The 27,812-nt window shown below is 55.0% G+C and overlaps 2 protein-coding genes across 2 annotated transcripts; one reads left to right on the top strand and one right to left on the bottom strand.

Annotated features, from left to right (window-relative positions):
- Window positions 1-518: 518 nt before the first annotated feature.
- Window positions 519-13,420, top strand: ARPC1B (actin related protein 2/3 complex subunit 1B). The gene is made up of 10 exons (XM_041749724.1): window positions 519-664; window positions 7,466-7,542; window positions 8,262-8,366; window positions 8,799-9,021; window positions 9,686-9,793; window positions 10,637-10,843; window positions 10,935-11,010; window positions 11,775-11,980; window positions 12,731-12,821; window positions 13,087-13,420. The coding sequence occupies exons 2-10, from the start codon at window positions 7,479-7,481 to the stop codon at window positions 13,123-13,125; spliced, it is 1,119 nt and encodes a 372-aa protein (XP_041605658.1). The 5' UTR covers window positions 519-664; window positions 7,466-7,478; the 3' UTR covers window positions 13,126-13,420.
- A 3,148-nt stretch (window positions 13,421-16,568) lies between these two features.
- PDAP1 (PDGFA associated protein 1) lies at window positions 16,569-27,734 on the bottom strand. The gene is made up of 6 exons (XM_041749728.1): window positions 27,587-27,734; window positions 24,357-24,448; window positions 22,929-23,039; window positions 20,593-20,714; window positions 18,335-18,486; window positions 16,569-17,288 (listed from the first exon to the last, which is right to left on the bottom strand). Exons 1-6 carry the CDS (start codon window positions 27,597-27,599, stop codon window positions 17,230-17,232), a joined length of 549 nt encoding a protein of 182 aa, XP_041605662.1. The 5' UTR covers window positions 27,600-27,734; the 3' UTR covers window positions 16,569-17,229.
- Window positions 27,735-27,812: the final 78 nt, after the last annotated feature.

Below are 27,812 nucleotides of genomic sequence, written 5' to 3'. Positions count from 1 at the left end.
GCGCCTGGGAGGGAGGACTCCTGGGAGGAGCCCCCCGCTAAGAGATGGCGCAGGAGGGTTTTCGCCGGGGGCTCCCACATCTCCACCGATGAGGCAGAGGCTAAGGATAGAAAGACCCCTGGGGACCACTCGGCCCAAGTCCCACATGCATGTGGCCACAAGGCCACCAGGCAGCTGGGAGGCAGAAGCGGACTGCGGCGGAATCCAGGGGCAGGAAGTCGTCAGTGCGAGCCCGCGGGCACCCGGCCCCGGGAGGGCGCTGCGGCGGGCACGGAGGGGCGGGGGAGGGGCGGGGGCCGCCCGCCCGCGGGCACCCGGTTCCGGGCCTGCCCTTGCCGCGCCCCGTGGCTATCGGCTCCGGGAGGAGGGATGGAGCGCACCCCGCCCAGCTGCCGCTCCGAGCCTCAGTTTCCCCACGCGCAGAGTTGCAAGGGGCGGGTGCGGATGAGCGCCGGGCGGGGCGCCGGGGCTCCGCGCAGCCCCCACCCCGGATGGGTGGGCGGGGCCTGGGCTCTGGCCGCCACCCTGGTTGCCGCCCCGGTCCCCGCGGGGCTGAGGCCGAGGCCCCGCCCCCGCCCACGAGGAAGTGGCTGCGGCGCCGCGCGGGGCCCAGAGCCGGTTCGGCGCGTCGACTGCCCAGAGTCCGCGGCCGGGGCGCCCCGAGGTGAGGGGGCTGGGGGCCGCCCGGAGGGGAGGGGCGCCCGCAGGGGGTAGCGGGGAGTCGCCTGCAGGTGGGGAGGGTGCGGGGCGCCCGCGGGGGCGCAGGAGCGCGGGGAGGGGGGCCCGGGGCGGGGGCTCGCCAGGGGCGTGGGGTCGCCTGGAGGTGAGAGCAGGGCGGGGGACGGCGGCCCGGGCCCGGGGTGGGCGGCCGCCTGGGGCGAGGGAAGCGCGGGGCGCCCTGGCCCGACCCCGCCGCCGCCCCGGCCTGCGCTCCCGGCTGCACCCCGCGGCCGCTGCCCCCGCTGCTCCGGGCGGCGGGGGCCCCACGCCCAGTCACTTCCCCTCCGTCCTCCAGCCTTCCGGGTTGCTCCGGCCGGGAAATGAGCTGGCGCCCCCGCCCACCCGGCCCCTCCCCCGCCCCGCCCGGCCCCCAGCCCTCCTCGCGCCCCGGGGCCGGGGCCGCCGACCTTACCCGGAGGGGTCCCCCTTCGCCGGAGGCGGGGACCCAGCGGGGCCGCCCGGGGCGGTGACAGCGAGGCCCGCGGGGCTAGCGGGGAGCCCGGAGCCCGCCTAAGGCGGGGCTGAGCTGGAGGCCGTCCGCGGGCTCCCCGCGCCTGGCAGGTGGTGCTGCCCCGCGGCCACGGACACCGGTTCCCGGGAGGCCCCCGGGCCGGGGTGAAGCGCGCCAGCTTCCTTAGCAAGCCACCTGACGGCTCTGGACCTCAACCTTCCTCCTCTGTAAAATGGGGCCTTTCAAGTGGCGAGGCTTACCTGGGTACAGATCCGTGCTCTTCCTGCTGCCACCACCATTGTAGGGCCTGCCCGCACTTACCAAAGTGTCTGGATGATGCTAACCTCTGAGATTTGGGGGTCAGAATCCCAAACTGCCATGTAGGAGCTGTGTGGCTTTGAGAGATTCTTGTTTTATTTTTTATTTATTTATTTATTTTTAAAGATTTTATCTCTCTGTTCATGAGAGACACACACAGAAAGAGGCAGAGACACAGGCAGAGGGAGAAGCAGGCTCCCGAGGGGAACCTGATGTGGGACTCGATCCCTGGACCCCAGGATCATGACTTGAGCCAAAGGCAGATGCTCAACTACTGAGCCACCTAGGCATCCCTGATTCTTGACTCTGAGTCTTTTTCCTCATGTACAAAATGAAGGTTTAAAAAAACACGAAAGAAACCCAAAACAACCCTTTAGGCTTGCTCTTGGGGGTAAAAGAATGTTATGTCTCAGAGCTGTGGGTAAAAATGCTGTGCCTTTAAAGATGCCGGTAAAGGTAGTTTATGTGTGTCTATGTACATAACCCACACAGGTCTTTTCAAATAGTTAAATGATATCCCAACATGTTAGTGTCACAATTTACTCTTGCCATATTTGTAGTCATCTGGATTTTTCCACCCTTCCACCATTCTAAAGGGGGTTATTATGAACATGCTTGCTTAAAAAAAAAAAAAAAAAAGTCGGTGGTTATTTTCTTAGCACCAAAATGAATCTATGCCACCAAAGAGTGTTAATTTTTAAGTTCCTGTTTGTGTTATTCTGCTTGTTCCTACCCGGTTGTTGAATTGTTTTTACATCGCTCTTCCAAAAGGCTGAACAAATGAGAATTTCAACACAATCCTGCCAACATTGAGTTTTATGTGTTTTTGGATTTTGTTTTGTTTGGATTGCTTTATTAGTACGCTTTATGGTGCTTTCTATGATTGTTTTCATTTATGTGTCTTGACTTGATTTTTGCCTGGTTAAGACTTCAGGAGCAGAGTTGGGGAGGAGGTTTTGGCTGGTCTGGGGTGGCAAGGCCTATTCCATACACAACAGGAAGTTGAGTAACTGCTTAGCACGTGTACAAAATGGCTTACTGGCAACTCCCTGGAGCGTCTGAGCTGGGTGGGGACTTCCCTGAGTGCCTGTAGGGCCAAGATCCTGCTCCAGATGGCTCCTGCCTAGATTAGCCTCAGATACAGCCAAACCTCTGGCTTCAGAGAACCTTGGCCAGGTTTTTCTAGAAGCAATAAGGAACCTACAGCTAGTGCCTTGTTCAGCCCCAACCTTTTCTGGTAGAGATGTGAAGGAAGTATTGGCTGAGGGCATCCAGTTGGTATGGAGAGTTAGAATTTGACCCTAGCGCTATAAGGAAGGAGCCCTGAGGCCCTCGGTCAGGCAGTCCAAGGCTCTACCTGGCTTGCTTTGCTTTGAGGGGAGCTGAGTTCTTCCCAACTGCTCAGCAGAGGACCTTCTAGATTTCAGATTTCCAAGTTTTGCTAATCATTGACCCTAATCAGGAAGAAAACAAAACAAAACTGAACACATACTCCCCAGTAAATATTTACAAATTGCATACATATGTCACTGAAATAATAAAGCATATTCATTCCTTGGAGCCTATCCCCTAAAGAAAAGGATGGGATTTATTCAATTTGCCTTCAAGAAATACGTATTGAGCACCTGTTATGTGCTGAGGATACGTGGGTGGACAAAGCACCTACCATGCCTCTAGATAGTTCGCATCCATACCCCGGTGCATGGTCTCTGGCATGGCATCCTATGGATGGAAACCACACTCTGGAGACCCAAAACCCCTCCCAGACCTCATGCCGCTCTTCCCTGTGCTCTCCCACGCCCAGCCCTGGGTAATCTCCAGCCCATTTGTACTGAGCCTTCACTGTGTGCTCAAAGAACGCAGGGGACGTGCCGCTGGGAACACAGAGATCCTGGCGTTAGGCTGGCAGAGGGGAGCCAGCCAGGGGAGACTCCACATTTGACCCACACTCCCCCAGCCTCTGTTTCTGGGATAATGAGGCACAGATCACTGCACGTGGACTCCAAGTCCCAACACGGTTCCTCTCTCTGTCCTCAACAGTCAAATGGGCCCATGGTGCTGGCTCACAGGGCTGCCTTGACAAGTGGGTGGGTGTCCTGGAGGCCATGGCCTCAGCCTCCCTTTGTCTCCCCCTCCCCGGAGCCATTGCTGAGGCTTTGTGTTGTTAACAGGCTTGGGCAAAAGCAACTCTAGTTGCATAGTCTTTAGGGTGACTGGCTGGCAGTCGGTGCCTTCCCGTCCCCCCCATGGAGGTTTTCCTGGGAAGGATTAAGTCAAAGTTCCCGCAGCAGGGGGTGGCCCAGTATGAAGGCTGTGTTGTTGCTATGCCTGACCACGGGAACAATCCAGTGATTCTGCTCTAGGAGGATGTTGCCCTGAGGCAACAGTGGCCAGAGAAGCTACTCTTCTCTCTGGGTTGCCACTTCCTCATTTGTAACATAGGGGGTTGGGAATCATTGCGGAGGCCCTGCTGGTTTTAGTTGCTTTGCAGAAGTTATGAAAAGGGGGAAAATGCACCTTCTCTCCCAGCCCCTTCATCCGTATCTATCCCCTACACCCTTTAAGATGTTAGTTAATTCCATGTACTATGAGTATTTCTATCTGAATTCATGCTAAAGTGTGGTTGGCTGATAGATGTGATCTGAACTACCCCCGCCCCCTGCCTGTCCCGCTGTGCCTGTGGCCCCTTTCTCTCCCACTTGCAGATCTTTAGATCCCAGGAAACCATGGTCAGGGCTCCCAAAGTCCTCTTGGCTGTGTTACTCACTAGTATGGGGGCTGCTATCTTCAGCAGACCCAACCTCTCCATCCTCACAGCCTGGAACTCTGGAACATACACTAAACAGGCTCTTACAGCCTGGCCCACACCTCTAGATACTCTTACCAAGACCCTGCAAGGAGCAGAGACCTGCAGCTGCACCGTGTGGGAAGTTGCATTCTGCTGCTGAGCTGTGGGCCCAGGGACCCCAGGGCTGTAGCCACAGGGCTTCTTGCTTCCGGGCCACCAGGGGCTGAAGGGGCAGCGGCTGGCTGGCCTCCATCCTGGTTCAGCGGCCAACAAGAGCCTGGCTGGGGTGTGGGAGTGAGCCTCTGGCCTGATCTATGCCTCCCTGGCAGTGATGGAAAAGGGAGGGGTGGGCAGATGAGCACAGATGGACCTGCTACTCCCACTTCTCAGTCTTGTGGTCTGTGGTATGGATGGTGACGAAGGGCTCCAGCCAAGCTGGATGCCAGTGCTGACCCAGCCCAGAGGCACCGGAAGTGCTGAGGAAAGTCCCCATCAAGCCTGCTGACCTGAGGGCCCCCAAAGCACCACTTCCGGGGCCTTTGCCTTCCACAAGAGGCCTTATAAGGACAGGCTGGGGAAGCAGCCCTGGTGGGAGCACTGTGCTTGTGTGTGTGTGTGTGTGTGTGTGTGTGTGTGTGTGTGTGCACGCATGAGGCTGAACACAGGGAGGGAGGAGTGTCTTGTGTATACATGTGCAAGGCTGAACACACGGGAGCGTGTGCGGCCTGAGCCTGGGCTGTGGACTGAGCAGTCTGGACTGAGGACTCACTTGGTGCCGAGCTCTAAGCATGTCCCTGCCCTGTACGTGCACGTGTGTCTCCGTGAGACAGACCTGGGCCGCCCCAGGAACCTTCCAGAGCTTCCTGCTATAAAGGAAAATTTTGCATCTGGGGCTGGCAGGAGGAGCAGGGACCGCAGGCGGTGAGCCCGGGGTCAGGGAGCCAGGCCCCACAGGATCCCTGGTGCCGCCTGGGGCCAGCTAGTCCCGGAGCCCTGGATTGCCCGGCTGTGCAGTAGGCTACATGCAGTTCGTCCCTCCCTGGCCTCAGGGCCCTGGCTCAGCGCTGGGCCTTCCCATGAGGCCTCCTGGCCAGCCATGTGGGTAAGCTCAGCCTGAACAGGTGGCCCTTCTTCTGTGGGGCCAGGTAGGTGCTCCCTAGTTTCCGGGGGGTTCCAGGGCCCAGGCCCAGAACTAGGGGGAAGCCTTTTTTAGCCCCGTCCATGGGATGCGGAGCTGCCAACTGGTGGGGGAGGCAGCCAGGCTCCTGGTGACACTTGCCAGGTGTGACTGGGCAGGTAGCTTCCCCTCACTGAGCCCCAGCCTCTCCATCTGTCACTGGGGCTGTGGCATCCAAGCACTGAAGTCCAGAACACCTGGGGTGAGGGGATGAGTGTAATAGGTAAGGGGCCTAGAGCCTACTTATCTTGATGAGTGCTGAGCAACCTATAGAATTGAGTGACTATATTTTACACCTGAAATGAATATAACATTGTCAACTATACTGGATTAAAGAAATGCCTGGACTGCTTAGAGCTGGCAAAGTAAGGAGCATTCAGGAAATGGTGGTGTGTGGGTTTTTTTTTAAAGATTTTATTTATTTATTTATTTATTTATGAAAGACACAGAGAGAGGCAGAGACACAGGCAGAGGGAGAAGGAGGCTCCCTGTGGGGAACCTGATACAGGACTGCTCCCAGGACCCCAGGATCATGACCTGAGTCAAAGGCAGATGCTCAACCAGTGAGCCACCCAGGTGCCCCGGTGGTGGGGTTTTGTGTGTGTGTTTTTAAAGATTTTAAGTAATCTCCACCCCCAACATGGGGCTTGAACTCACAACCCCAGGGTCAAGAGTCACATGCTCTACCAACTGAGCTGGCCAGTAGTGTTTTGGTGGTTTTTTTTTTTTTTTTTAAATTTTTAATAAAGAGCTTATCGAGCACCTACTGCGTGCCAAGCATCTAGGCACTGGGGAAAGCAGTGTGGACAAGTGAAACCTGTCTGCATCAAGCTCGGCAAGGCCCAGCTGGGCGAGAAAGGCAGCCGGCGACGTGGATGAGGACCCTGTAACAAATGGTCAATAGTGATCCTCTGTGGGAATTCAGTCCAGAATAGGGAGTGCTGGGGTGGGGGCGGCGGCTGCAGTTTTGAATCAGTGGCCAGAGATGGTCAGAGAGGCCTCGCTGTGAAGGTGGCGTTGGGACGGGAAGGGGAAACGCGGGGCTGGCCGTGGAGGCCCCTAGGGGAAGAGCTCTGGAGGCGGGGTAACAGCCAGTGCCAAGGCCCGAGGACCCTGTGCCCCGGGATCAGCCGCTGGGCTCGCTGGGGAGACTGAATCCTGCACGGGTGGGTCAGGACTGGGTGTCACCCCATGGGAGCTGGGTCTCCTGAACACCTACCAGGTGCCGGGTGAGGAGAGAATGGGTTTGAGGAAGTGATGTGCACTCTGGGCCTTTTTAGAGGAGTAGGACTTTGCCAAATGGAACAGGGGTGGGCAGAGCTGGGTGTGGGGGGGAGGGGACTGCCCCTCACTCACTGTGCTGGGGATCCCACCCCACCTCAGGTGCAGTGGGCACCCCTGAAGCTCAGTGGCAGTGGGGGGAGGCTGGGGAGGTGCAGTCAGCACAGGGGTGCTGCCCTCTGTACCCACTTTCACCCCACAGTCCAGCCACCCACTTGGGGCCCAGTCCTGCCCCTCCTCCCTATGGAAGGAGCAGTAAGTGGTTTTCTGGATGAAGATGGGTTATGTCTGTGTGGGTCTGTGCTCTCACCTGCAGGCCGGCATCCTCCCCTCCCTCTCCAGAGAACCAGAGCTCTGGGTGGGGAAGGCTGCGGGCTATGCGCTGGTGCCCCTCTCATTTCATTCTCACTCCATCCTTTTTTTTTTTTAAGATTTTATTTATTTGAACCAGTGAGTGCACAAGATGGGGGGAGGGGCAGGCTCCCTGCTGAGCAGGACCCAGCATCTTGACCTGAGCCCAATGCAGACACTTAATGGACTGAGCCACCCAGGTGCCCTTCACTCTGCCCCTCTGCCAGGTTGTGGGGGGGGCCTCTATCCTTGAGGAAACTGAGGCACAGATGATGAGCACAGGTGACCCGGGTCAGGGTCAGCACACAGCACTCATGGGAAGGCGAGGCCGGGACCAGAGCTGGGGCTGACTCGGGGTCCCTTCCTCTCTATGGCACAGGAGCTAAGCGGCCATGGCCTACCACAGCTTCCTGGTGGAGCCCATCAGCTGCCACGCCTGGAACAAGGACCGCACCCGTGAGTGCTGCGCGCGACCCACAGGATGACGTGGGGCGGGGGCCCCCCGGACTGTGTGCGGGCAGTAAAACAGCCAGGCGCCCCGGACTGGGGCTTGGAGGGCTGGCCGGCCCCCTCCTGCACCTCCTGTCCTGAGGGTGTAAGAGGGATGAGCCCTGGGAACGTGCAGGGGCAGCCAGCGAGGGGCACTTGAGTGGAGGCCAGAGCACAGCCCTGCGTCCAGCTCCAGTGCAGGTCCTGCTCGGGCTCCCAGACTGGGGGTGGGGGGTGGGTCGGGGGTGGTGGTGGAATGAAGACAGCCTGGAGAGAAACACGAGAGGATGAGGGGAAAGCACTGGAGGCAGAGGCGCTGGTTTAGAACAGGTGGCCAGGGGTCTTTTGGAAGTGAGGGAGGCAGCCATGCCATAGGCCCCACAGCGGGAGAGCCTGGCATTGTCAGGAACAGCAAGCAGCCCAGGGCTGGAGTTGGGGAGCAGAGGGGGGTAGCTCCCCTGTTGTCGGGGTGCCTGCGAGTAGTGGGTACTGGTGAAGGATGGCTAGTCCCAGGGGAGGGGTGGCAGGGTGCTTCAAGGAACTCTGCACCAAGGCAGGGGGTGAAGGAACACGTGTTGCCCAAGTGGCGTGAAGGGTGCTCCTGGTAGAGGGGTGTCATGAGGGAAGGGGGAACCAGGGCATGCACCCCACCTCCTACTACCTACCCCTACCCTTCTCTCCTGCAGAGATTGCCATCTGCCCCAACAACCACGAGGTGCACATCTATGAGAAGAGTGGGGCCAAGTGGGTCAAGGTGCATGAGCTCAAGGAGCACAATGGGCAGGTGACAGGTATGTCAGACTGACTGGGATCACTCTCTTGAAAGGAGATGGGATGATGCAGGGTCAGCCAGTCACTCTCCCAATCACTGTGTTAGGATAGTTTGGGTTGCGAGTAACACAACCAGTATTTCAAACTGGCTTAAGTTACAAAGGGATGATGTTGGCTTATGTTACTGAAAAACTGAAGATGTTTTGGGCTTCAGGAAAGGCTTGATCCAGCAGCTCAGCTCAGCATTACCAAGAACTCATTTATTTTCTGTCTCTTGGCTTTCCAGCACATTTGGTGATATTTTGGGAACCGTAACACTCTCAGTATCAGTTCTACAGGCATCCCGTGGAGCAGCTCTCATCCAGATTATGGCCTCTAAGCCCCTTCTATGTGGATGCCAGAGAGCCACCTCTGCTTGGATGGCTTCAGCCTGTTTCCTCCCCACTCCACAGGCATTGACTGGGCCCCTGAGAGTAACCGAATTGTGACCTGTGGCACAGACCGCAATGCCTACGTATGGACACTGAAGGGCCGTACATGGAAGCCCACACTAGTCATCCTGCGGATCAACCGGGCTGCCCGCTGTGTGCGCTGGGCCCCCCATGAGAACAAGTTTGCTGTGGGGAGTGGCTCCCGTGTCATCTCCATCTGCTATTTTGAGCAGGAAAATGACTGGTGAGTGCCCAGGTAGGGTCAGAGTCGGTTTGGAGGGATCCCGGGGCCACCGACCAAAAGGTGTTGGGACTAGTGTCCCAGAAAGTACTGGACAGAGTTTCAGGAACCTTGTTCACATGACACTAGGGAAGAATGTCCTCTCTGGACCTTGTAGGGGAGGCAAGGAGCACTCCCACAGCCCTGTCTCAGTAATGAGGGCACAGACCACAGCAGGACCACCTCTGTGGGCACTGCACAAGGCCCTGCACAAAGCCTGGTACTCACTCCCTGACCTCCCCTTGGACTGGGCATCAGTTGTCCCCACTTTTCAGATGAGCAAAGTAAGGCTCCATAAGGTCACTTGTCCAAGATGTCCAGCCTGTCATGGTCCATCATCATCTTTTCCCCTGGGTCCCTGTAGGCAGAGCCTAGGCTGGAATCTGGGAGACCTGAAATCGAATTCTGCCCTGGCCAATTAGCTGCTGTGTGACTGAGCTGGTCCCAGGGTTGTCATGAAGCTTAAGGGAGACCAGGGATGGAGTTCCCACCTGGAGGGCACCCAGTACCCTACCAGCCCGATCCAGGCCCCTCCCTCTGGGGACCTTGGGGGTCTGCAGGGCCGCGTGGGAGTGTGGAGTCCCTGGGGTGCTGAAGCTACCAGTCCCCCTCCCCTCCGTGTGTCTAGGTGGGTGTGCAAGCACATCAAGAAGCCCATTCGCTCCACGGTCCTCAGCCTGGACTGGCACCCCAACAATGTGCTCTTGGCCGCGGGCTCCTGTGACTTCAAGTGCAGGTGAGCCGACGTCAGCCCAGGAACCGGGGACTGGAAGGTGGAGGGAGCCCTGCGGGGGGATCTGGGGCCTCAGTCTTGCATCTGTGATGTTTACTTTTGGAGGGGTCACCACTGGGTCCTGTCTCCGGGCCATGGAGAGGCTTGGCAGGATGCACCGCACCCCTTACCACTGCTTATTGGCGGCGAGAACTCTTTCCTAGGCCCTCCTGTCCTTGTTTCCTTGTCTTCCATCCCAAGGACAAGGAGTGGCTTCTACCTTCTCACACTAAGGCATACGTGATGGAGAAGCAACACACCTGCCTTGTCACCTTGGGCCTGGAATATAGTCTCCAGTTGCCATTGGCTGTTTTTACTTCTGGGCGCAGCTCCTGTGGGTCTCCCAAGGCCTGGGTCTCTGCTCCAGCAGGCACCAGGACGCCTTTGGAGGCCCGGGACATAGACACAGTAATGTCCTGCTGAGGTGCTGTTGGCGGGTGGGGAGCTGGTGATCTGCCCGGTGACCCCAAGCTGGCCCTGGGACAGAGAGGGACCAGGAGACCAGGAGGAGACCCAGGGGCTGTGTCAGGTTGTCCTGGAGGAGACCAGGACAGCACCAGGGGCTGTGTCAGGTCGTTAGTCCTCAGATGAGGGCCCCAGGGCCCTGGGAGTTCATGGGCGACCTCCTGGCCCCATTCTGCTGCACAGAGGGCACTGAGGCCCAGATTGGCCCAAGCATGAGGACTCAGGCCATGAAGAGCTGGCTCTGGTTCCCACCAGTTCCGGGCTGAGCACTGTGACCTCACTGGGTGGGTCTGGGAGAGACGCCCCAGTCATGGAGGTCTGTTTCTTGCTCTGCCCTGGCAGGATCTTCTCGGCCTACATCAAGGAGGTGGAGGAGCGGCCAGCACCCACCCCGTGGGGCTCCAAGATGCCCTTTGGGGAGCTGATGTTTGAGTCTAGCAGTAGCTGTGGCTGGGTGCACGGCGTCTGCTTTTCGGCCAGTGGCAGCCGCGTGGCCTGGGTCAGCCACGACAGCACCGTGTGCCTAGCCGATGCCGACAAGAAAATGGCGTGAGTAAAGGCCATTGGGGGGCAGCAGGGGGGTGATGGGCACAGGGCAGGAGGGGCTGGAGTGGCTGACCTCTCTGTCTCTCTCTTTCAGTGTTGCCACTCTGGCCTCTGAAACACTGCCACTGCTGGCCCTGACCTTCATCACAGAAAACAGTCTGGTGGCAGCGGTGAGGCAGGGAGGGGGAGAGGGAGAGAGGAAGGGGTGCTGATTAGGGTGGCCCTTTACTGGTTCCCTGCTCCCCCTCCCCCAGCCCCTAGTCTTTTTTTCCTTCCTGGTCCAAATAGGCGGGGAGGGGCCACCTGGTCTCTAGCATGCTCCCTGGCTGCTGTGAAGGGAGAAGGGGGAGCAGAAAATTGTGCCCTGCACTCTAGGGTTTCTGCTTCCCTACTAACTCTGGCTGTGTGGGGGCAGCACAGTTGGGAACACACGTCCAGAAGGGCACTGCCCTCCCTCCTTCTGCCCACTGATCTCTCCAATCCCTTTTCACCCCTCAATAAACCTCAGGTCCCGGCGGGGGGGGGGGGGGGGGGGGGGGGGGGGGATCAGGCCTGGTTTGCCTACAGAAGCATCCAGCTATGGGTGTTCGCCCAGAGTGGGTGTAACCGGTTGGGCAGGGCAGAAGGTCCCCAAGCTTCTAGGAGAGTCTTGGACAAGTTTTCTCAACTGGGTGTTGGCCTTGCCAGGGGAGGGGGCACCCCTAGATGCTCACCCCCAGCATGTGGTCTCTGTTGGTATGCCTGGGGTCAGCGTAGCTGTCTCTGAACTGGCACTGGCTTCCCAGTAGCTCCACCCAAGTCCTGCCACCCAGCTTCTGGCCAGACAGCCCCCATCTGTGTCACACCTGGTCTTCAGCCTGTTGACTCACACCGAAGATAGGGGTGCTGTGTCAGCCCTCGGGCCTGCTCCAATGATACCCCCACCCTATTGCAGGGCCACGACTGTTTTCCGGTGCTGTTTACCTATGACAGCACCACAGGGACACTGAGTTCTGGTGGGCGGCTGGACGTGCCCAAGCAAAGCTCGCAGCGTGGCCTGACCGCCCGAGAGCGCTTCCAGAACCTGGACAAAAAGGCGAGCTCAGAGGGCAGCGTGGCTTCTGGCTCCGGCCTGGACTCACTGCATAAGAACAGCGTGAGGTGAGAGCGGGACTGATGCCACTGGGAGGAGAAATAAAGCCAAAGTAGGGGCTGGAGGCCCTGACTGAGGAAATGGGGTGACCCTCTAGGTTGCACAAAAATAACATCGGGCCAGGATGCAAACCCAGCAGTGGGTGTGCTCTGCATTTTTTGAACATGGCTGTGTAGAAGGTCTGTGGGATGATCAGAGGGCACCCAACCCTGCAGGGCAGGGCTGAGGCTGAAGTGGTCCTGCTGTTGCCTCCTTGTGCAACTAGGCAGGATGAAGAGAAACTATCCACAACGCTCCAATCCTGCCAGCCACAGGTGTCCACCCTGCAGCAACCTGGGAAGACTTCCTGACTTGGCCCCTTGGCTGGGTGACCCCCTCCCATGGCTATCAGGCCCAGTGTTTTCAGACTAACCCCTGAGCCCAGCCTTCAGGGCTTATCGGAATGACCCCGCATGTCCTCCCAGCTCCAGGTTTTGCTTTTTGCCCCCATCCTGCTCCACGGTCACCCTGGACATTCCCCCACACACGTGTGATTCATGCCGTTGCACATCTGGTTCTATTTCCCTGCGTTTCCCTTGGCACCTTGCACATTCCTGCTCCTCCTCAAAGCAGACTCCTGCAACCCCCCGGGCCACCTCCCGGGCTCTGTGCTGAGCACCCCAACTGTACATCCCAGTGCTTCTCACTGGAGTTGGCTGCTCCCCAGAGGGCAAGCAGGGCTCCAGCTGTGACCCGTCAAGCCCCCCTCTTCTTTGCAGCCAGATCTCGGTGCTCAGCGGGGGCAAGGCTGAGTGCTCACAGTTCTGCACCACAGGAATGGATGGTGGCATGAGCATCTGGGATGTGAAGGTGAGTCCTAGCCCACCATGGCCCTTCCTCCCCCTCGTCCTCCCTGGAAAGCCCTCTCCGTCCCTACAGAAGAAAGGCACTTCTTTGGGATGAAGAAGGGGGAAGAGTAGCACCACCCTGTGCACCTCCCTTTAGGGCTGGATTAAAACCAACTCTGTCCAGCTCCAAAGCCCAGGTTCTCTGTCCTCTGCCTGGCTGGAGCTGGGATGGCAGTGAGTGGGACCACTGTGAGAACCAGCCTGTCTGTTCTGCTGTCTCTTTCCAGAGCTTGGAATCAGCCTTGAAGGACCTCAAGATCAAATGACCCATGAGGAATATGTTGCCCTCATCCCCACTGCTGGGGAAGGGGGTCAGGAAGGCTAAGGGTCGCTTTGCTGAATGTTTCTAGGGTAGTAGTCCGGGTCCCCCTGGAGACTGCTCCAGCCAGAGGGGAGGGCAAAGTGGGGAGGGGCGGGAAGCTTTTCTTACCTATTGAAGGAACATATGTCTTTTTGTCAGAGAAATGTTTTCATTTATTGTTAAAAACAAAAATGTTCCCAAAGCACTGTGCTGGTCATGAACTGCTTCAAAAACATGGAGGTAATAAAAAAGCAATCTTAGAACTGGTCTCCTGTGTTTGGGAGAAGTCCGTATTTGCATGGGCACAGGTAGCTTGCTTCTGCTCACCAGCAAAATTGATCCTTAAACCTAAGGATCTTCTCCTGAATACTTCCCTTTCCCATGTAGTCCTGCGGGGGGGTGGGGGTGGGGGGGCAGACCCTGGTGGCTGTCACTCTGTAGTCACAGTCCTAGACCAGTGGTTGCATACCTTTCCAGGCTGCTTCTGGGTTTTAATGGAAATTGATGTTTGCAGCTGGTTTCTGATAAATGTGCTCATTTCCTCAATTTCCCCCCATTCATTCCTATTTCACTCAGAGGGCCTCTTCTGTTTAACACAAGCTTCTCACTTACCTATTTATTCAGTCATAGCTGGGTAATTACATCCACAGATCCTAATTGTGAACTGTCCTTACATTTGCAGGTCAAAGGCTACCTAAACAGGCCTTCTCTCAGATTGTTCTAAGGTCTATCCCTCAGGATAGCCCCCTTGATCGGAAGAGGCCCATGATTCTTTAAATCAGGAGATAAAAATTCTAAGATCCTAGGAGATAGGCCACACAACTCCTCTTATTCTAAATGCTTGTCAAAGCCTGTACCAGCCCTCTGTAAAGTGAGCTGTTGGTCCCGTTGCTGACTTGATTGTTGTTGGCCCTGGAAGGGCCAGGGAGGTGTTCACCTACCCCTTTTTTAAGAGCTCACCTCAGGGGTGCAGAGTGACCCCAGAGTATCAGTGTTCTTCTGAGACCTTGCCGAACAGGCTCCCCTTACTCTTAGAGAAGGATGAGCAGCAAGCATGCTCTTGTTTAGCTATGGCGGCCTAAAGTAGAGGCTTCGTAGATGTCAACTGTTTGCCCTCAGTATAGACAGATACTTGGCTTAAAACGGACAGGCTCAATCTTCTGCTTCTAAGAAGGAAAAGGTATTACGGGAAACGGTCAAAGTTGGGCTCCTCCAAGCATGGCCAAGGCTCTTGTGGCAGGTGGGAAGTCCCATCAGGAAAGGAGGGGATCTGGACCCTGTTCTGTGATGTACACATCACCAGTGGACACTAAGACCACTAGCTAGGCCTTCTGGGCCTTCCTCTGTGCCACACCCCACAGGACCTTAAGGACAGTGCGGGGGACAAGAAGCTAATAGTCGGGGGGGGGGGGGCAGTTGATGATGATAACCATTGTTGGGGGAGGAAGCTGGTGGAGTAAGAAAAGGAGGGACTGGGACAGAGGGAAGATTCTAGGCAAGTCAGTGTGCAAGAGGGGCTGTGAGCAAGGATTTGAGCCTTCTAGGAGCTGGAGGACTGATGTGGTGCAGGACAGGGATGAGGTGGGTGGTGAGGCTGGGAAGGTCCCCAGAGACCAGCTCCTGGATGTCCTTGGCATCCCGGGGAATCAGGCCACTAAAATTGGCAGAGACATGAGGTGGCTGCTGCAGTTCTGTGGGTGTGAGGTGACCTGGGGATAGCACAGACCCTGGGGACCAACAAGCTGTAGGGATGAGGGACAAGGAGTAGATGGGATGACCTGGGCGAGCAGTGGAGAAACACCTGGGAGAATCCTACCACACAGGGGTCATTGTGTCCCCACTTTGGGAAGAAGGCCTTGGGGCACCTGAGTCAGTTAAGTGTCCAACACGATTTTGGCTCAGGTCATGATCTCAGGGTGGGGAGATCGAACCCTGCATCCAGCTGAGTGTGGAGCCTGCTTGGGATTCTCTTTTTCCCTCCTCTGCCCCCCCACCCACTAAGTAAACCTTAAAAAAAAAAAAAAAGGCTTTGTTACCATTTTTTAAAAGAAAACAAAGCTAGAGAAAGAAGTTACCTCCTCAAAGTCTCACAGGCAGGAGGTGGCAGAGCCAGGATCCAATCTCAGGTCTGACTTCCAAGCCCCCCTGGAAGAGCCTCTGGTGACATGTACTTGATGTAAGTCAGGGTCTCTAGCTGAACCAGAAAGGAAATGCTTCAAGGCAACAGTCTTGCCGGCACATCACCCAGCTACACAGGTGAGATCTGTACAACCACTCGTCAGCCTGCAGACATCAGGGAAGTCCTTGGCTCTGGTCTCACGCAGAGGTCCAACAAGACGAGGACAAGTCCTGGGCACCCCAGGAGCCCTGCTGACCCAGGCCAAAAACGGCCTCTCCGTGCCAGCCATTATTGCAAACCTCCAGCTTCCAGCACATTAGAAGATGCCTCCTTACCACCCCGTGTGGCTCTAGTTCTGCTTGCTGGCAGCCCTTGGAGCCAAGGACTGGGTGCTCTGTCCGTGAATCTTGCCAAACAGCTACCACCTTCTTGTTCATCTTCTCAGAGAACCTCTTTTTCTCGGTACAGACCTGAAACTGAGCTGTGGCATGACTTCCAAGGGGTGAGGGGAGGGGACAGTGCTCTGGCAAACCTCTGATGGGGGTCCTGCTCCTCAGGTCCAGGGTCAGGGGCTTTCCACCAGCTACAGCTGCGGGCAGTTTTGGTATCCCTTCTGAGGCTCCAGCAAGGTCACGCCCAGGGAATGTGTGTGGCAGGAGTCACTGGAAGTCAGGGATCCAGTTCCATCTCTGCCACTCAATCCCGCTTTTTGACCACAGGGCAAACCCCTGCTTGGCACCAGTTACTGACCTCAGAACCGTATACAAAGGATGCTGGTGTTCACAAGGCAGAGTGCCCCTCACGAAGGGGTGCAGGAGAAGGGACCGGCACAGTGGCCAAGCCTGAAGGTGGTTCACACGATTGTGCCAAACCTCAGTTTCCCTGCTGCCATCCCCACCATCCAGGGAGGTAAGGATGGCATGAGGTAATGCCTGGCAGCCATGCTGGGTGTCAGGACACTTCCTCCCAGCACTGAAATTCTGAGACTATTAAGGCTGGGGGCCCCTGGAGGGCAGGACGGGGAGGTATGGTGCTACTGCCAGCTTGCTATGGAGCATGGGCGGGTCGTCAGCCACTTGGGCTCCAGATCCACCATACTTGGGTTAAATGAAGGGAGGGGCTAACTCTATCCTGAGGTCTCTCCTAGCTCAGATGCCCAGGGACCAGTCCTCATGTCCTGCTGGGTGCTGCCTGAACCATGTGGAGATGGACCTGAGAGCAAACCCATGCCCTCCTGGGTGGAAAGGGCCCAGGCACAAACTGCCCCCAAACGGATCACAGAACAAAGATTACGATAATGTCAAGTTTAATCTGCCAAATATACAAGTTGGACTTGTGGAGCATGTTTTGCCTGGGTGCTGCACAGTAAACAGAGGTTTCTTGAAATGATCAATGGGGAGGGTTAAGAATGGGCCCGACCTCTGGCCAGAAAGGTGGGGATGGGGCAGGGAAGGGCAGAACGGACTGGCTGGAGACAAGCCATGACCCTCAGGGACCCAGGGGCATGGGCTCCCAGACAACAGCCCCTCTCAGTGAGCACCCAGGCAACACAGACTAGGGCTGGTTGTTGCAAACTTGTCAGCAGCTGCCCCACACACAACCACCCCCTACCGTGCAACCTACGGGACAAATGGAAGCTCCTCTCACCCCACCTCCCAGGCACCCCCAACGACAGTTCTGAATTCTAAAAACAGCAAAAACATCCGAATGGTTACATATGAAACGCTCTCCCACGTCTTTCTGTCTCAAAGATAGCAGCCGCCCCCTCCCCCCAGCCATCCCTACCATCCCCCCAAATGATTTCTGTGCCAAGGTGAAGAAGAGACCCCAGGCTGCAGGGGCTCCTTGCCGTGAGGGGCTGCTGTGGCGGCGCCAGGGTGGGGCAGGCGAGACTCGGCAGAGGGCCTGGCAGCGTGGCCGGATCCCCGGTGCCTCCTCCCGCAGGCCGTGCTACTTATTCAGGGACAGCGACTGCATTCGTTTTCCCGACAAAGTCGCATCATCCTTTGCTGAGGGTGGGAAGGGAAGGGCAGGTGTTAGCACAAAACCACCCTTCCCCCCACCACACACACCCCGGGAGCACAGCACTGTAGGGCTCAAAGACCTCAGAAAATATTCTGGGCAACTGGCTCAGCTGGCAGAAGAGGAACAGACCCAGGGAAAAGAGGGTTCCTGGGGGAGCCACTGCGCCCAACAGGGGCACCAACGCACAATCTACTGGGCAGAGGGAAATCTCTAACCCCACCCCCAGGCAGGACCCTGCAATTACACCTTCTCCCTGTAGGTGCTGCAGCCTCCAATAAGCAGCAACGTTCAAAGGGTTTAGGGTTTGTGAAGCGAGAGCTTCCAGGGGGAAGCTGGGAGAGCAGGCTATCTCCAATGCAGTGACAACCCTGGGGCAGCTGATTTCCCCTTCTGGGCCTCGGCTGCCTTGTGAATTAGCGAGGAGGCAGGACAGCAGATCCCTAAGGGCTCTCGTGGTCCCCCCATGTATAGAGTGTATGAGACCAGGAGACAGAAGGTCATAAGCATTCGACTTATAAACCAGACCAAATCCCACAGCCCCCGCTGCCAACCTTTGACCCCACTGGAGGGAGAGCATGGGGAGGAGGGACAGCTGGGCCAGATTTCACCCAGGTCTGCACTGTGAGGTCCAGCCTGCCCCTGTCCCACCCTCTCAAGCCCCTCAGATGGAGAGTGGTTACCTGAGACAGCTCTCCCCACTGCACAAGGCACCAGATACCTTAGCAGGTCCTTGAGGGTCAGACCTAGCTGTATCCCTGAGGCTTCCATCAGATGCTGTGGACAGTGCTCTGCTTAGATTCAAACCCTTATCCAACTCCCGGCTGCTGCTGGACCCTCCCAGCACCCTGGGACATGGTGGGCACAAACACCCACCACCCCTTGACATAAGAAAGGCACTTGCATATACACACAGGCTGGGCCTCTACCCAACAACCCAAGCCCATGCCATGGCACAATGAGGACACTGAAGTGCAGGGTTTGGTGGCTTGCCCAGAACCAAATACAGGCAGCTGCAACAGGGCTGACTTACCTTTCCTCTCTTCTTCTTTCTTCCTGGCAGCCTCTTCCCGCTGTTTCCGGATGATTGCCAGCCGGGCAAGGTCAGCTTTGGCTTGCTCTGTCTTCCCAGCTAAATGCATTTTCATGTAACGCTCTTTTGCTTTCTGCTTCTCGATTTCTTCTCTGTTTGGATAAAATGGTGTCACAGGGAACATCTTCCCCACCATAACCGGCTGAGTTGGATGTGGGAGCCAGATGAAAAGCCAAGTACTTGGGCCTGGGGCTCAAGTGGAGGAGGGTGCCCTGGCTGTGTGTCCCCTCTGTACTGGGCACTCACCAAACAGGCAGAGGCACAGCCTAGACTCTGGTGGACAGACTCAAGGGGCTAGAGGAAGTTCAACTGGTTCACTAGCTTCTCCAGATAACACAGGATGGGGGTGAGCTCAGCACAGAGTGAACATCTGCATTGTGGGGAACTATGACTATAGTCCCCATCCAGGCGGGCTGTTGGGACTATGGTCTGGTGTCCACAATGAGAAAGGGGGATCAAAAACCAAGTGAACACTATATCCAAAGATGAGCAGGAGGAGGAAGGCACTGAAACCACATTCTATGGGGGGTAGAGAAGGGAGTGGATCACGTAGCCCAGATGGGAATCACACCCACCCAATCTCAGGTCAAGAGAACATAGCACATTCTCAATCAGGGCAGTTCAGATGTGCAAGAGGCTGTTCTCAAGGGGGTGAGCACCCATTGAGGAGGGTATGGGAACAACAGCTAGACTCCCATAGGCATCAGTCACCAACCCAGTAGATAAAGAGGTGATGGGTCATTTCTTTCCTCTGAGGATATTCCTCCCAAGCCTGAAATTCTGGAGTGGGCACGCTTTTTCACTGTGGTGTTGGATGGTCCCATCTATACCAGGTTCCTGGAAGAGCCATATATTGGAGGAAGGGGCAGGGAAGCCCTGTCTAGCAGGGGCCTAGGAGAGGGACTTGCCCCCCCAGAGGCCTTCACAGCACACAGCATTGGGTAATAAGAAACAAAGCATGGGGCCTGGCCAGACAGGAGAGAAAGCCACCCACAGAAAGTTAGATAAGCAGATGTCTTACCCAGGAGACTCTGGACAGGAGACTCTGGACAAGACACTTGCTAGAGAAGAGACTAAAATACCTCTTAGCTCAGCAGATCCTACCCTGGGAGGTAGACGCAAAGCCAGGAGCCTCTAGGCTGAGCAGTAGAGATCCAAACCTGGGTGGGCGGAGTAGGGGGTGGGGTGTGGGTGGGGTGGTGGTAGTGGTTTTGAGTGGTATGCCCTGGAGGAATCTAGAATGATTGATGAGCAAGGCTACCCAAAGGCTCTGCAAGGCTCCCTCAGTGAAGGCTAAGTCCCAGGGCAGGATGCTGGCCTTTATGGTTTTCACTCTGCAACCTCAATAAGTGGGGGTGACAAGATCTCCTTTTTACTGGTGAGACAGAAGCTACTGGAGAGGTACCTGGAGCTCATGAGTCTTCCCTGTGGGGTAGTCATAGACCCCCTCAGCCATCATGGGGTTAGCACAGGAAGGTGGACTTAAATACTAGCGGCTCAGAAAGAAAAAAAACTGGGCAGCTTTCCCTAGAAGGCTTCAATCTCTTGGAAGGCCCCTGATGTCAGCTGGTGGCCATCCAAAGTTGGGGCACTACTTGTCTGGGAATGGCCGTGTACAGGGCATTTCAGCACTGGACTGGGATCCTCGCACAAACCAAGAAGAGGCTCTCTGCAGCTCTATTTCCAGCTGGGACTGAGAGAGCGCTGGGGCAGCCAGCAGTGTTCACTGGGCTGCCTTTTCCCACCTGCCCCCTCTCATGGCAGTGACACCAGAGAAGAATGCAGGCCAGGAATGGTTAGCTCAGGCTGGATAAGGGAAGAGTCCCTGGAGTGTGGTGCTCTGGAGGAAGGACTGTAGCATAACCCTCCATTCCCTGGCCATTACTTCAAAAACAACACTCGGGTCTGAATCCGCTGTTCTGTTTTTCCCTGCTGTGTTCCCATTGGTGAAAAAAAAAATTTTTTTGTTTTGTGTTTTTGGCAAAGCTTCTATAGAACCTTTGGAGAATGAGATGAAATAAAGTAAATGCTCTAGTTGGAGCCCCCACTCAGCTACTAGGAACCTCAGAGCCCAAGAGGTGAAGGCAGGGGAATTGGGTGCCTCAGCCATTCCCCCCCAGCCCCTAACCCCCGCCCCACCCCACAGGCCAGGCCCCTGCCCTTGTGCCCAGGTCCCAAGGCCTAGGAGCAGAGATTACCGTTCTCTCCTTGAAAGCTCCTTGGGCCCATCCAGGTCCAGTTGTGTGACCTTTTTGGTTGTCTGTGCCACCCGGTTAGGGTTCTCGATGTCGATGAGTCCTTCCACGCCTTTGCGCTTTTGCTAAGACAGGACAAGAAGCTGGCTGTTGGAGAAGTTTGGTGCCTCTGAGGGCCATGCCATCTCCCAACAGCCCGCCTGGATGGGGACAAACTCTTGCTCTACCCAACATGATGCTTGGCCTGAACTTCACAGGAGGAATAGCACTTAAGAGGAGTCTTCACCAGCCTAGGAGGTACAAGGACAGCAAGTGCACAGGACTAGAACCCAAGCTAGGCCAAGTCCCAGCAACCACAGGGGACGAACAGAGACACAGGACTAAATAATTTGCCTAAGGTGAACCAGGAAGCGGATAGATGAGCTGAGAACCTAAGCCCAACTCACGAGCTCTCAACACAGAGAGCTCCAGTGAATACCTCCACTTCAAGCTCAGCCCCTGAAAAGTTTTCCATGGAATCTCACAGCTGACTGCAATGAGCACCACTGGATCCCCAGGGCAGGGCAGGCGAGGCCGAGGACGTCCTCAGGACCAATTCCCATTCCTAGCCATCCCAGCTGATAGGAGGGGGGTGATGTGAGAAGGAGCCATGAGATCACAATCTACAGCGTCGGGGAACCTGAACTTCCCATTTCCCTTAGGGGAAGTTCAGCAAGAGCACAAGTCCTCAATGTAGCAGGTTGGGTCCAAGCATCAGTCCTTGTTAACCCCAACTTTTCTCTTTAAATGACCGGAGGGAGACAGCTTCCAAACCCCCAGCTAATCTGACAGCTCCAGACACCAACATACAATCCAGCTACCTAGAAACGCCTCCACTAGGAGGCTCCACATTCCACTGAGAGCACAAAGTGAATGTGCCTCACCCACCCTGCCCCTTCCTGACCATCCTTTATGCCACAGCCTCATGCCCCCTTCCCTCAACCCCCAAACCCAACCCTCTACAAAGAGCCCTAAAATGTGGGGCATCTAAAATGTGGTGTGAATCTGCCCACTTGTTTCCACTGCCATTGCCACCACCTCAACACAAGCCACAATTTGTCTAGAGACTGGCTGCCATTTCCCTGCTTATATCCTCAACACCCTACCATGAACTCTTTCCAGAGAAGCCAAAACCGCCTTTTAAAAGCAAATCTGGGGAGCACCTGGGGGGCTCAGTCAGTTAAGCATCTGCCCTCAGCTCAGATCATGATCCCAAACTTGAGATTGAGCCCCACATCTGGCTCGTGCTCAATGGGGAGTCCACTTCTCTGCCCCTCCTCTGGCTCATGCTCTTTCTCACTCTCTCAAATAAATAAAACCATAAATAAGTAAATAAAAGCAAATCTAGTCATCTCTCTCTCCAACTTCAAGGCCTCCACCATCGGCCTCCTACCCACAACAGTGAAACCCAAACCCTTTCAAGTGCCACATGGAAGCTACCCTTGCCAACTTCTCCTTTATCCCAAGCCACTCAGTATCCACCAAGGTACATTCCTGATCGGCCTCCTGCTGTTCCTGTTCCCACCCCGGAGTGCTCGCAAATCCAGCCACCCGGTCTGTACTGCACGACAATTTTCACACACCTGACTCCACCCTGTTTTTCAGATCTCAGTTTAAAAGCTACCTCCTGGGATCCCTGGGTGGCGCAGCGGTTTGGCGCCTGCCTTTGGCCCAGGGCGTGATCCTGGAGACCCGGGATCGAATCCCACGTCAGGCTCCCGGTGCATGGAGCCTGCTTCTCCCTCTGCCTATGTCTCTGCCTCTCTCTCTCTGTGACTATCATAAATAAATAAAAAAAAAAAAATTAAAAAAAAAGAAATAGAAGCCATTTAAAAAAAAAAAAAATAAAAAAAATAAAAGCTACCTCCTCACCACACACTATTTCAAGTACCCATAATCACAGTTCATCTTATTCATGATACCTGCCACTACTTGAAATTATGCTGTTCGTTTACTTCTTTTTTGTCTGTAACTGCCCCCTTGGGGCACCTGGGTGGCTCAGTTGGCTAAGCATCTGCCTTCAGCTCAGGTCATGATCCTGGGGTCCTGGAATCAAGCCCTGCATCAGGCTCCCTGCTCAGCAGGGAGCTTGCTTCTCCCTCTCCCTCTCCCTCTCCTGCTGGCTCATGTTCTCTCTCCTAAGCAAATAAGTAAAATCTTAAAAAAATAAAAAGAAAGTAACCCCCTTAAGAGCAAGGACTCTATCTGCATCTACCACTGGAAATGGTCATCAACAGGCACCTGATAAACATTTGCTGACTGAATGAGGCCCAGTCTCAGGCCTCCACCAAACACAGTACCTGGTAATCATCTTCCTCATCTTCACTCTCATCTGAGTCTAGGGATTTCTTCTCCTTTTTGGGGTCACCTGCAGCCCCATCTCCACCTTCTTCTCCTTGTTCCTCTTCTTCCTGTTTCAGAAACGGACAACCTGCAAAATCAAAAATGCACAAACCCCCTAGACTGTGACCCCTGCTCCCACCACTTCTAGTCTGTGGACCCAGAAAAATTAAGCCCCAGAAGGCTGGGGCCAAGTATAAGGGTCTTACTCTGGGACCCCGGCCCCTAGTTGGGGACCAAGGTCAGAGGCAGCCTATCTATTCGGCTCCACAGTCTAAAAACCATTCCCACAGTCCATCCTGGGTGAGAAGTTCATCTCCCAGACTCAGAAGAACTCAGCTGTGGGGCTAAAAACCACAGTCCTGCTCAGCTCCCCTTCTGCTTCCCCAGCTGCCACATGCAGCTGCCAAATCGTACTCGCTTTTCTGGACAAGTCCTCCCCTGCTTTCCACTCCCACAGTCAATGGTAGGCCAGCCACTCCAACTTGCCCATGCAGAAGCCTTGCTGTGTTGGCTTCCTAAGACAACACCCAACATGTCGCTTTCTTCCACCCTTCTTGCTTCCCCACCAAAAATATTCCTAACAAAAACAGTAGGTCCTTCCTCCCCTTGCACTTGCCCACACATTCTCCAAGGTCCTGCTTAGCTGCCAGCAACTCCATCAAGCCCTCTTGCCCTCTCCCAGTCGGTTGTGGCCCCTCCCCTTCTAGGAACTCCTAGGCACTCCAGAGCAGTGTCACTCATCAGGTCTGACTGAGCTCTTTTCAGCCCTTATCCATGCAAGGATCTAATGGTATGGTCAGGGATGTGGATGAGAGTGATGATGGAAACATTCTATTTCCTGACAACAGGCTGTAAAAAAACACTGCAAGAATAAAGTATTAAGCTCAGACTAGAGGGGGAAGGGTGAATAGCATCAGTGAGAGTCACAGAGGAGGCGACGTTCAGCAAGGTCTGGAGAAAGGAATAGTACTTTGCCTGCTAGGGGTGTGGGAAGGCAGGGCATCATGTCACGCTGGGTCTGGCAAGCAGTCTGGCATGGCTACAAACAAATGGGGCCTGCTGGGAACCTGAGCTATGGATGGGCTGAGCCTGGCAGAAGGACAGCTTCCAGAAAGCAGGCACACAGGACCAAGAACAGAGACCCACTAAGGCAATCACTGCTAAAAGAACAAAGTTCTAATCAATTCAATCAGAAAATGGCTCTTCTTTTCAATCATTGGTTGTTCTGGGATACTTGCCTGCCACCCATGCCCCATCCCCAATCCCAAACCTCAGGTGCTGGCTGCTTCTTAGGAATAGGTGGTCCTTGCCTGGCCTCTCTGAATGCCAAAGAGGCAGGGAATCACCCTGGGCCACTGGAGTGGCCTCGACAGGCATGTACTCACCCTGGCCTTCTGCTTCTCAGCCTGGAGCTGTGCGTCGATCTCCTCAGGGCTTGTGTACTGCCTTGCCCGGCCTTTGTGGCCTCCCTTTCTCCCTGCACAAGGATTAGCAATTTAGGAAGGTGGGAGGGAATAGGCTTCCTTGATGGCCCTGAGCCCCAAGGGGCTGTGTCCTGATGCACAGAAGTAGAGACCTCCCCTCCCCCTCACCAAACACCACCCAAACCTATACTCTCCTACTTTCATATGTTCAAAGGGACAAAAGAGGCAACATGTGACAACCTGAGGCAGCTCCAAACTGTATGCTGGATGTAGGTTCCTACAAACACAGCTCTGAGGGAAGGATATGGAGGAGGGCACACTGCACATCAGAACTGGCCAAATCCCATGGCTCCTTAGAATCCAAACACAGTGGGATGCCTGGCTGGCTCAGTGGCTGAGCGTCTGCCATCGGCTCAGGGCCTAATCCTGGGGTCTGAGATCCAGTCCCGCATCAGGCTCCCTGAGGGGAGCCTACTTCTCCCTCTGCCTCTGCCTCTGTCTCTCTCATGAATAAATAAATAAAAAATCTTAAAAAAAAAAAAAAAAGATTCCAAACACAGTGGACAAAAAAGCAGTAAAAAACATATAACACTTATGCCCCTGCTGTCACTACAGTGGTTTTTACTTGGCAAATGTTCAGTCACAGCCATGCACTTATTTGATCCTCAGAATAAACCTATAGGGAGTCACAGCTGGTCTCGTTTTACAGACAAGTCACTGAAGATTCAAATCTCAGCTGCACCACTTACTAGCTTTGGGCAGGTACATAACCTTTGAGTCTCAGTTTCTCCATCTGTGTCCTTACCTCCTACAGTTGTCATGGGAATGAACTTAACATACATACGTCTGTTGGAACAGTGCCTGGCACTGGATAAGCACTACAGAAACATATGCTAGGTTTGTGCTATGTTTGTTACTTTTCGGATAGAGTATTTTGACAGAAAGAAAAAGCAAAGGCACTGGCCTCATCAGTGATTCACTGTAAATGTCAGAGAATACAATAAAATATTTCACGTTCACCTAAGTAGCATGCTAGTAAAAAGACCCTAAAACCTACTGAGAACTTTCTTGTGCTTGAAGTGAGAAACATAGCTGACAAATTTAAAGTTGAAAATAAAACCAACTACCTTCTAAGAGTTAAAAATGTGACTAGTGATTAAAGCTCATCTAAGAGTATCAGTTTTACAGTCCAAGCCTCTTGAGCCAAGACAAGAGCCTGACTCCTGTTAAAGCCATCAGCCAGTTTTACAGCAGGGTGGCACCTGTGTCTGCTGGTCCTGGAGGATGCTGGGTGGTTGTGGCCTCAATCCATTCCCACTTCTACTGGAAGCTTCGGCCCAGTTGATTTCCAGTGAGTGTTTCACTGAGCACAGAGAATCTGTAATTAGACAGCCAGAGCTTCTCTGGACTCCAGAGACAGCAGCAGAGATACCAACCTCCTCCTTAGTTCCTAGACAGCAGCTGCAGAGCCATAATTGGCTGCTAAAGACCACACCACCCATTTTTAATAACTACCCGGGTTCCCATGGGTGTCTCTGTTTATGCTCATGAAAATCCTATTGTGTGATACCAAGCTTGCCATTAAAAAAAGAAAAAACCTAACACCCTTTCTTGCCCTCTTAGTTTTCCAGGAAGTAGTAACAACTCAATACTGGCTACTATAGGCTCTCATCCCGCACACCTGGCTAGGGGATACTGACCTTAGTTTAGCCTACCATAACTTCTATCAGAAGCTCCTTCTGCCTTTAAAAGTGATTCACAGTAACTTACTGGAAACAAGAGTGCATCCTTTTCTCTAGGGGAATTTTGTAGTTAAAAAAAAAAAATCTTTTCTTTAGTTTTTGAAGTAAATCAACAAAAGCAAGAAATGCAAATCTCATCCGCCCATAAAAGCTTTTCACAAGCCAAAGGCCAAGTCATTTAACCAAGATATTCAGCATTTTCTAACTGTAACCTCTAACCTTGGCTCAAAGTATTTGTGAAGTAGGACCTTAAGAGCCAGAATTCTGGAACCAGAGGGTTCATTTAGCACCCTCCTTTTGCAGGACCAAGATCGAGAAAAATGGAAGAGACTGATTCCACAGATGAAATCAGTAGGGAGGTAGGTGTAAATGGATTCGACTCTGTAAACCCCAATATCTCTGCAAGTAAAATCAGGAAGTCATTTAGGTTTGAAAAAACTCCCAAGATTTCCTGTGGCTGAAGCAGCTTAACCAACATGACACATGAGCTACCGCTATTAACCGAACATATGTTCTGTGCCAGGAGTTAGCCAGGCACTCTGAGTGCTCTATTTTTTTTTTTTTTTTTATGACCTCTTTCTCCAGCTCTCCAAGCTAAGGGTTATTAGCCAAGTGCTCCAGATGAGAAAAACAGAGTGGAATTAAATAATCTGTTCAAGGCCACAGGGTTAGACAGTGACACAGCTAGACTTCAAATCAAGAACTTCTGACTCTCAGGGGAAAGAGAATGAAGGACTGTCTACCGTGGATCCTCGGTCTTCTTGGACAATAAACTGACCAAACCCTACAAATAGTGCTTAGCGGACACTTAACGATGGCCCGGCGCTGTGCCGCGCACTCCACGTGGATCACCTAGTTTAAGTCTCCCATCCGTACTATGAGGTAGCTACAATCACAAACCCGGTTTGCAAATGAGAAAACCGAAACACAGGGAGATGAAGCGACTGGCTCAGAGGCACACACGCAGACGCTGCCGAACAGGGGCAGTCAGAGCTAGGTCCGCCAGGCGCCAGAACACCAAGTTATCTCACGAGGCAGGCCCGGCTCGCCCAGAGCTCGAGAGGGCCCACGTTTTACGCGCAAGGCAGACGAGCCCCGGCACAGGCGCGGGACGCGGTGACTCAGTCCCCGGCAAGCCTACAAGCGGGAGGGAACTCCAGGTCCCCCAGGCCAGCAGAAGCGCGCCCTAGATCCGGTCTTCCGTGCCGGCGAGGAGCCGGAGGCCCCCGGGTCTTCTCCTAAGACCCCCGGAGGAGTAGCTCGTGGCCACTCCGGTCCTCAGTTTTTCCATCCGGACAATTGGGCGTCGAGGCCCACACCTGGCCCTCAGCCGGCGCGGACGTCCTCCCTCTGCGCCGCTGTCCGAGACACCCGCGGGCTGAATGAACAAGAGGAGCCGGACTCGGGCAGCCCCTCGAGGCCTACAAGCCACGCGCACTCGCCCCTCACCTCCTTTAGGCATCGCGGCTCCGGCGGCTGCGGCGGCGGCGGCGGCGCCTCGAACTGACACCGGAACCGGAAATGCCTCGGGCTCGACTTCTTCCGCCCGGCCCAGTTTTCTTCAGCGCGCCGCCGCCGTCGCCGCCGTGCCCCCGAGTACCGGGGACCTCAGGGAAGCCGGCTCACGGAGACTGTCCCGCGGGTCGCCTGAGTCCAGGCTCGCCCGGACGCTGCC

Source organism: Vulpes lagopus, chromosome 3 (assembly GCF_018345385.1).
Source record: "Vulpes lagopus strain Blue_001 chromosome 3, ASM1834538v1, whole genome shotgun sequence".
Classification (NCBI taxonomy): Eukaryota; Metazoa; Chordata; class Mammalia; order Carnivora; family Canidae; genus Vulpes; species Vulpes lagopus.
Note: the sequence above shows the minus strand (reverse complement) of the source record. Positions and strands in the feature narration are given on the sequence as shown.

What these genes read in the sequence shown, in the direction of transcription:
- ARPC1B (XM_041749724.1), top strand. Translation starts at nt 7,479, where the DNA reads ATGGCCTACCACAGCTTCCTGGTGGAGCCCATCAGCTGCCACGCCTGG. An exon ending in GCACAATGGGCAGGTGACAG is followed by an intron (nt 8,367 to 8,798) that starts GTATGTCAGACT and finishes CCCACTCCACAG; the next exon opens with GCATTGACTGGGCCCCTGAG. An exon ending in AAAACAGTCTGGTGGCAGCG is followed by an intron (nt 11,011 to 11,774) that starts GTGAGGCAGGGA and finishes ACCCTATTGCAG; the next exon opens with GGCCACGACTGTTTTCCGGT.
- PDAP1 (XM_041749728.1), bottom strand. An exon ending in GAGCTTTCAAGGAGAGAACG is followed by an intron (nt 18,487 to 20,592) that starts GTAATCTCTGCT and finishes TTATCCAAACAG; the next exon opens with AGAAGAAATCGAGAAGCAGA. An exon ending in GAAAGAAGAAGAGAGGAAAG is followed by an intron (nt 17,289 to 18,334) that starts GTAAGTCAGCCC and finishes TCCCACCCTCAG; the next exon opens with CAAAGGATGATGCGACTTTG.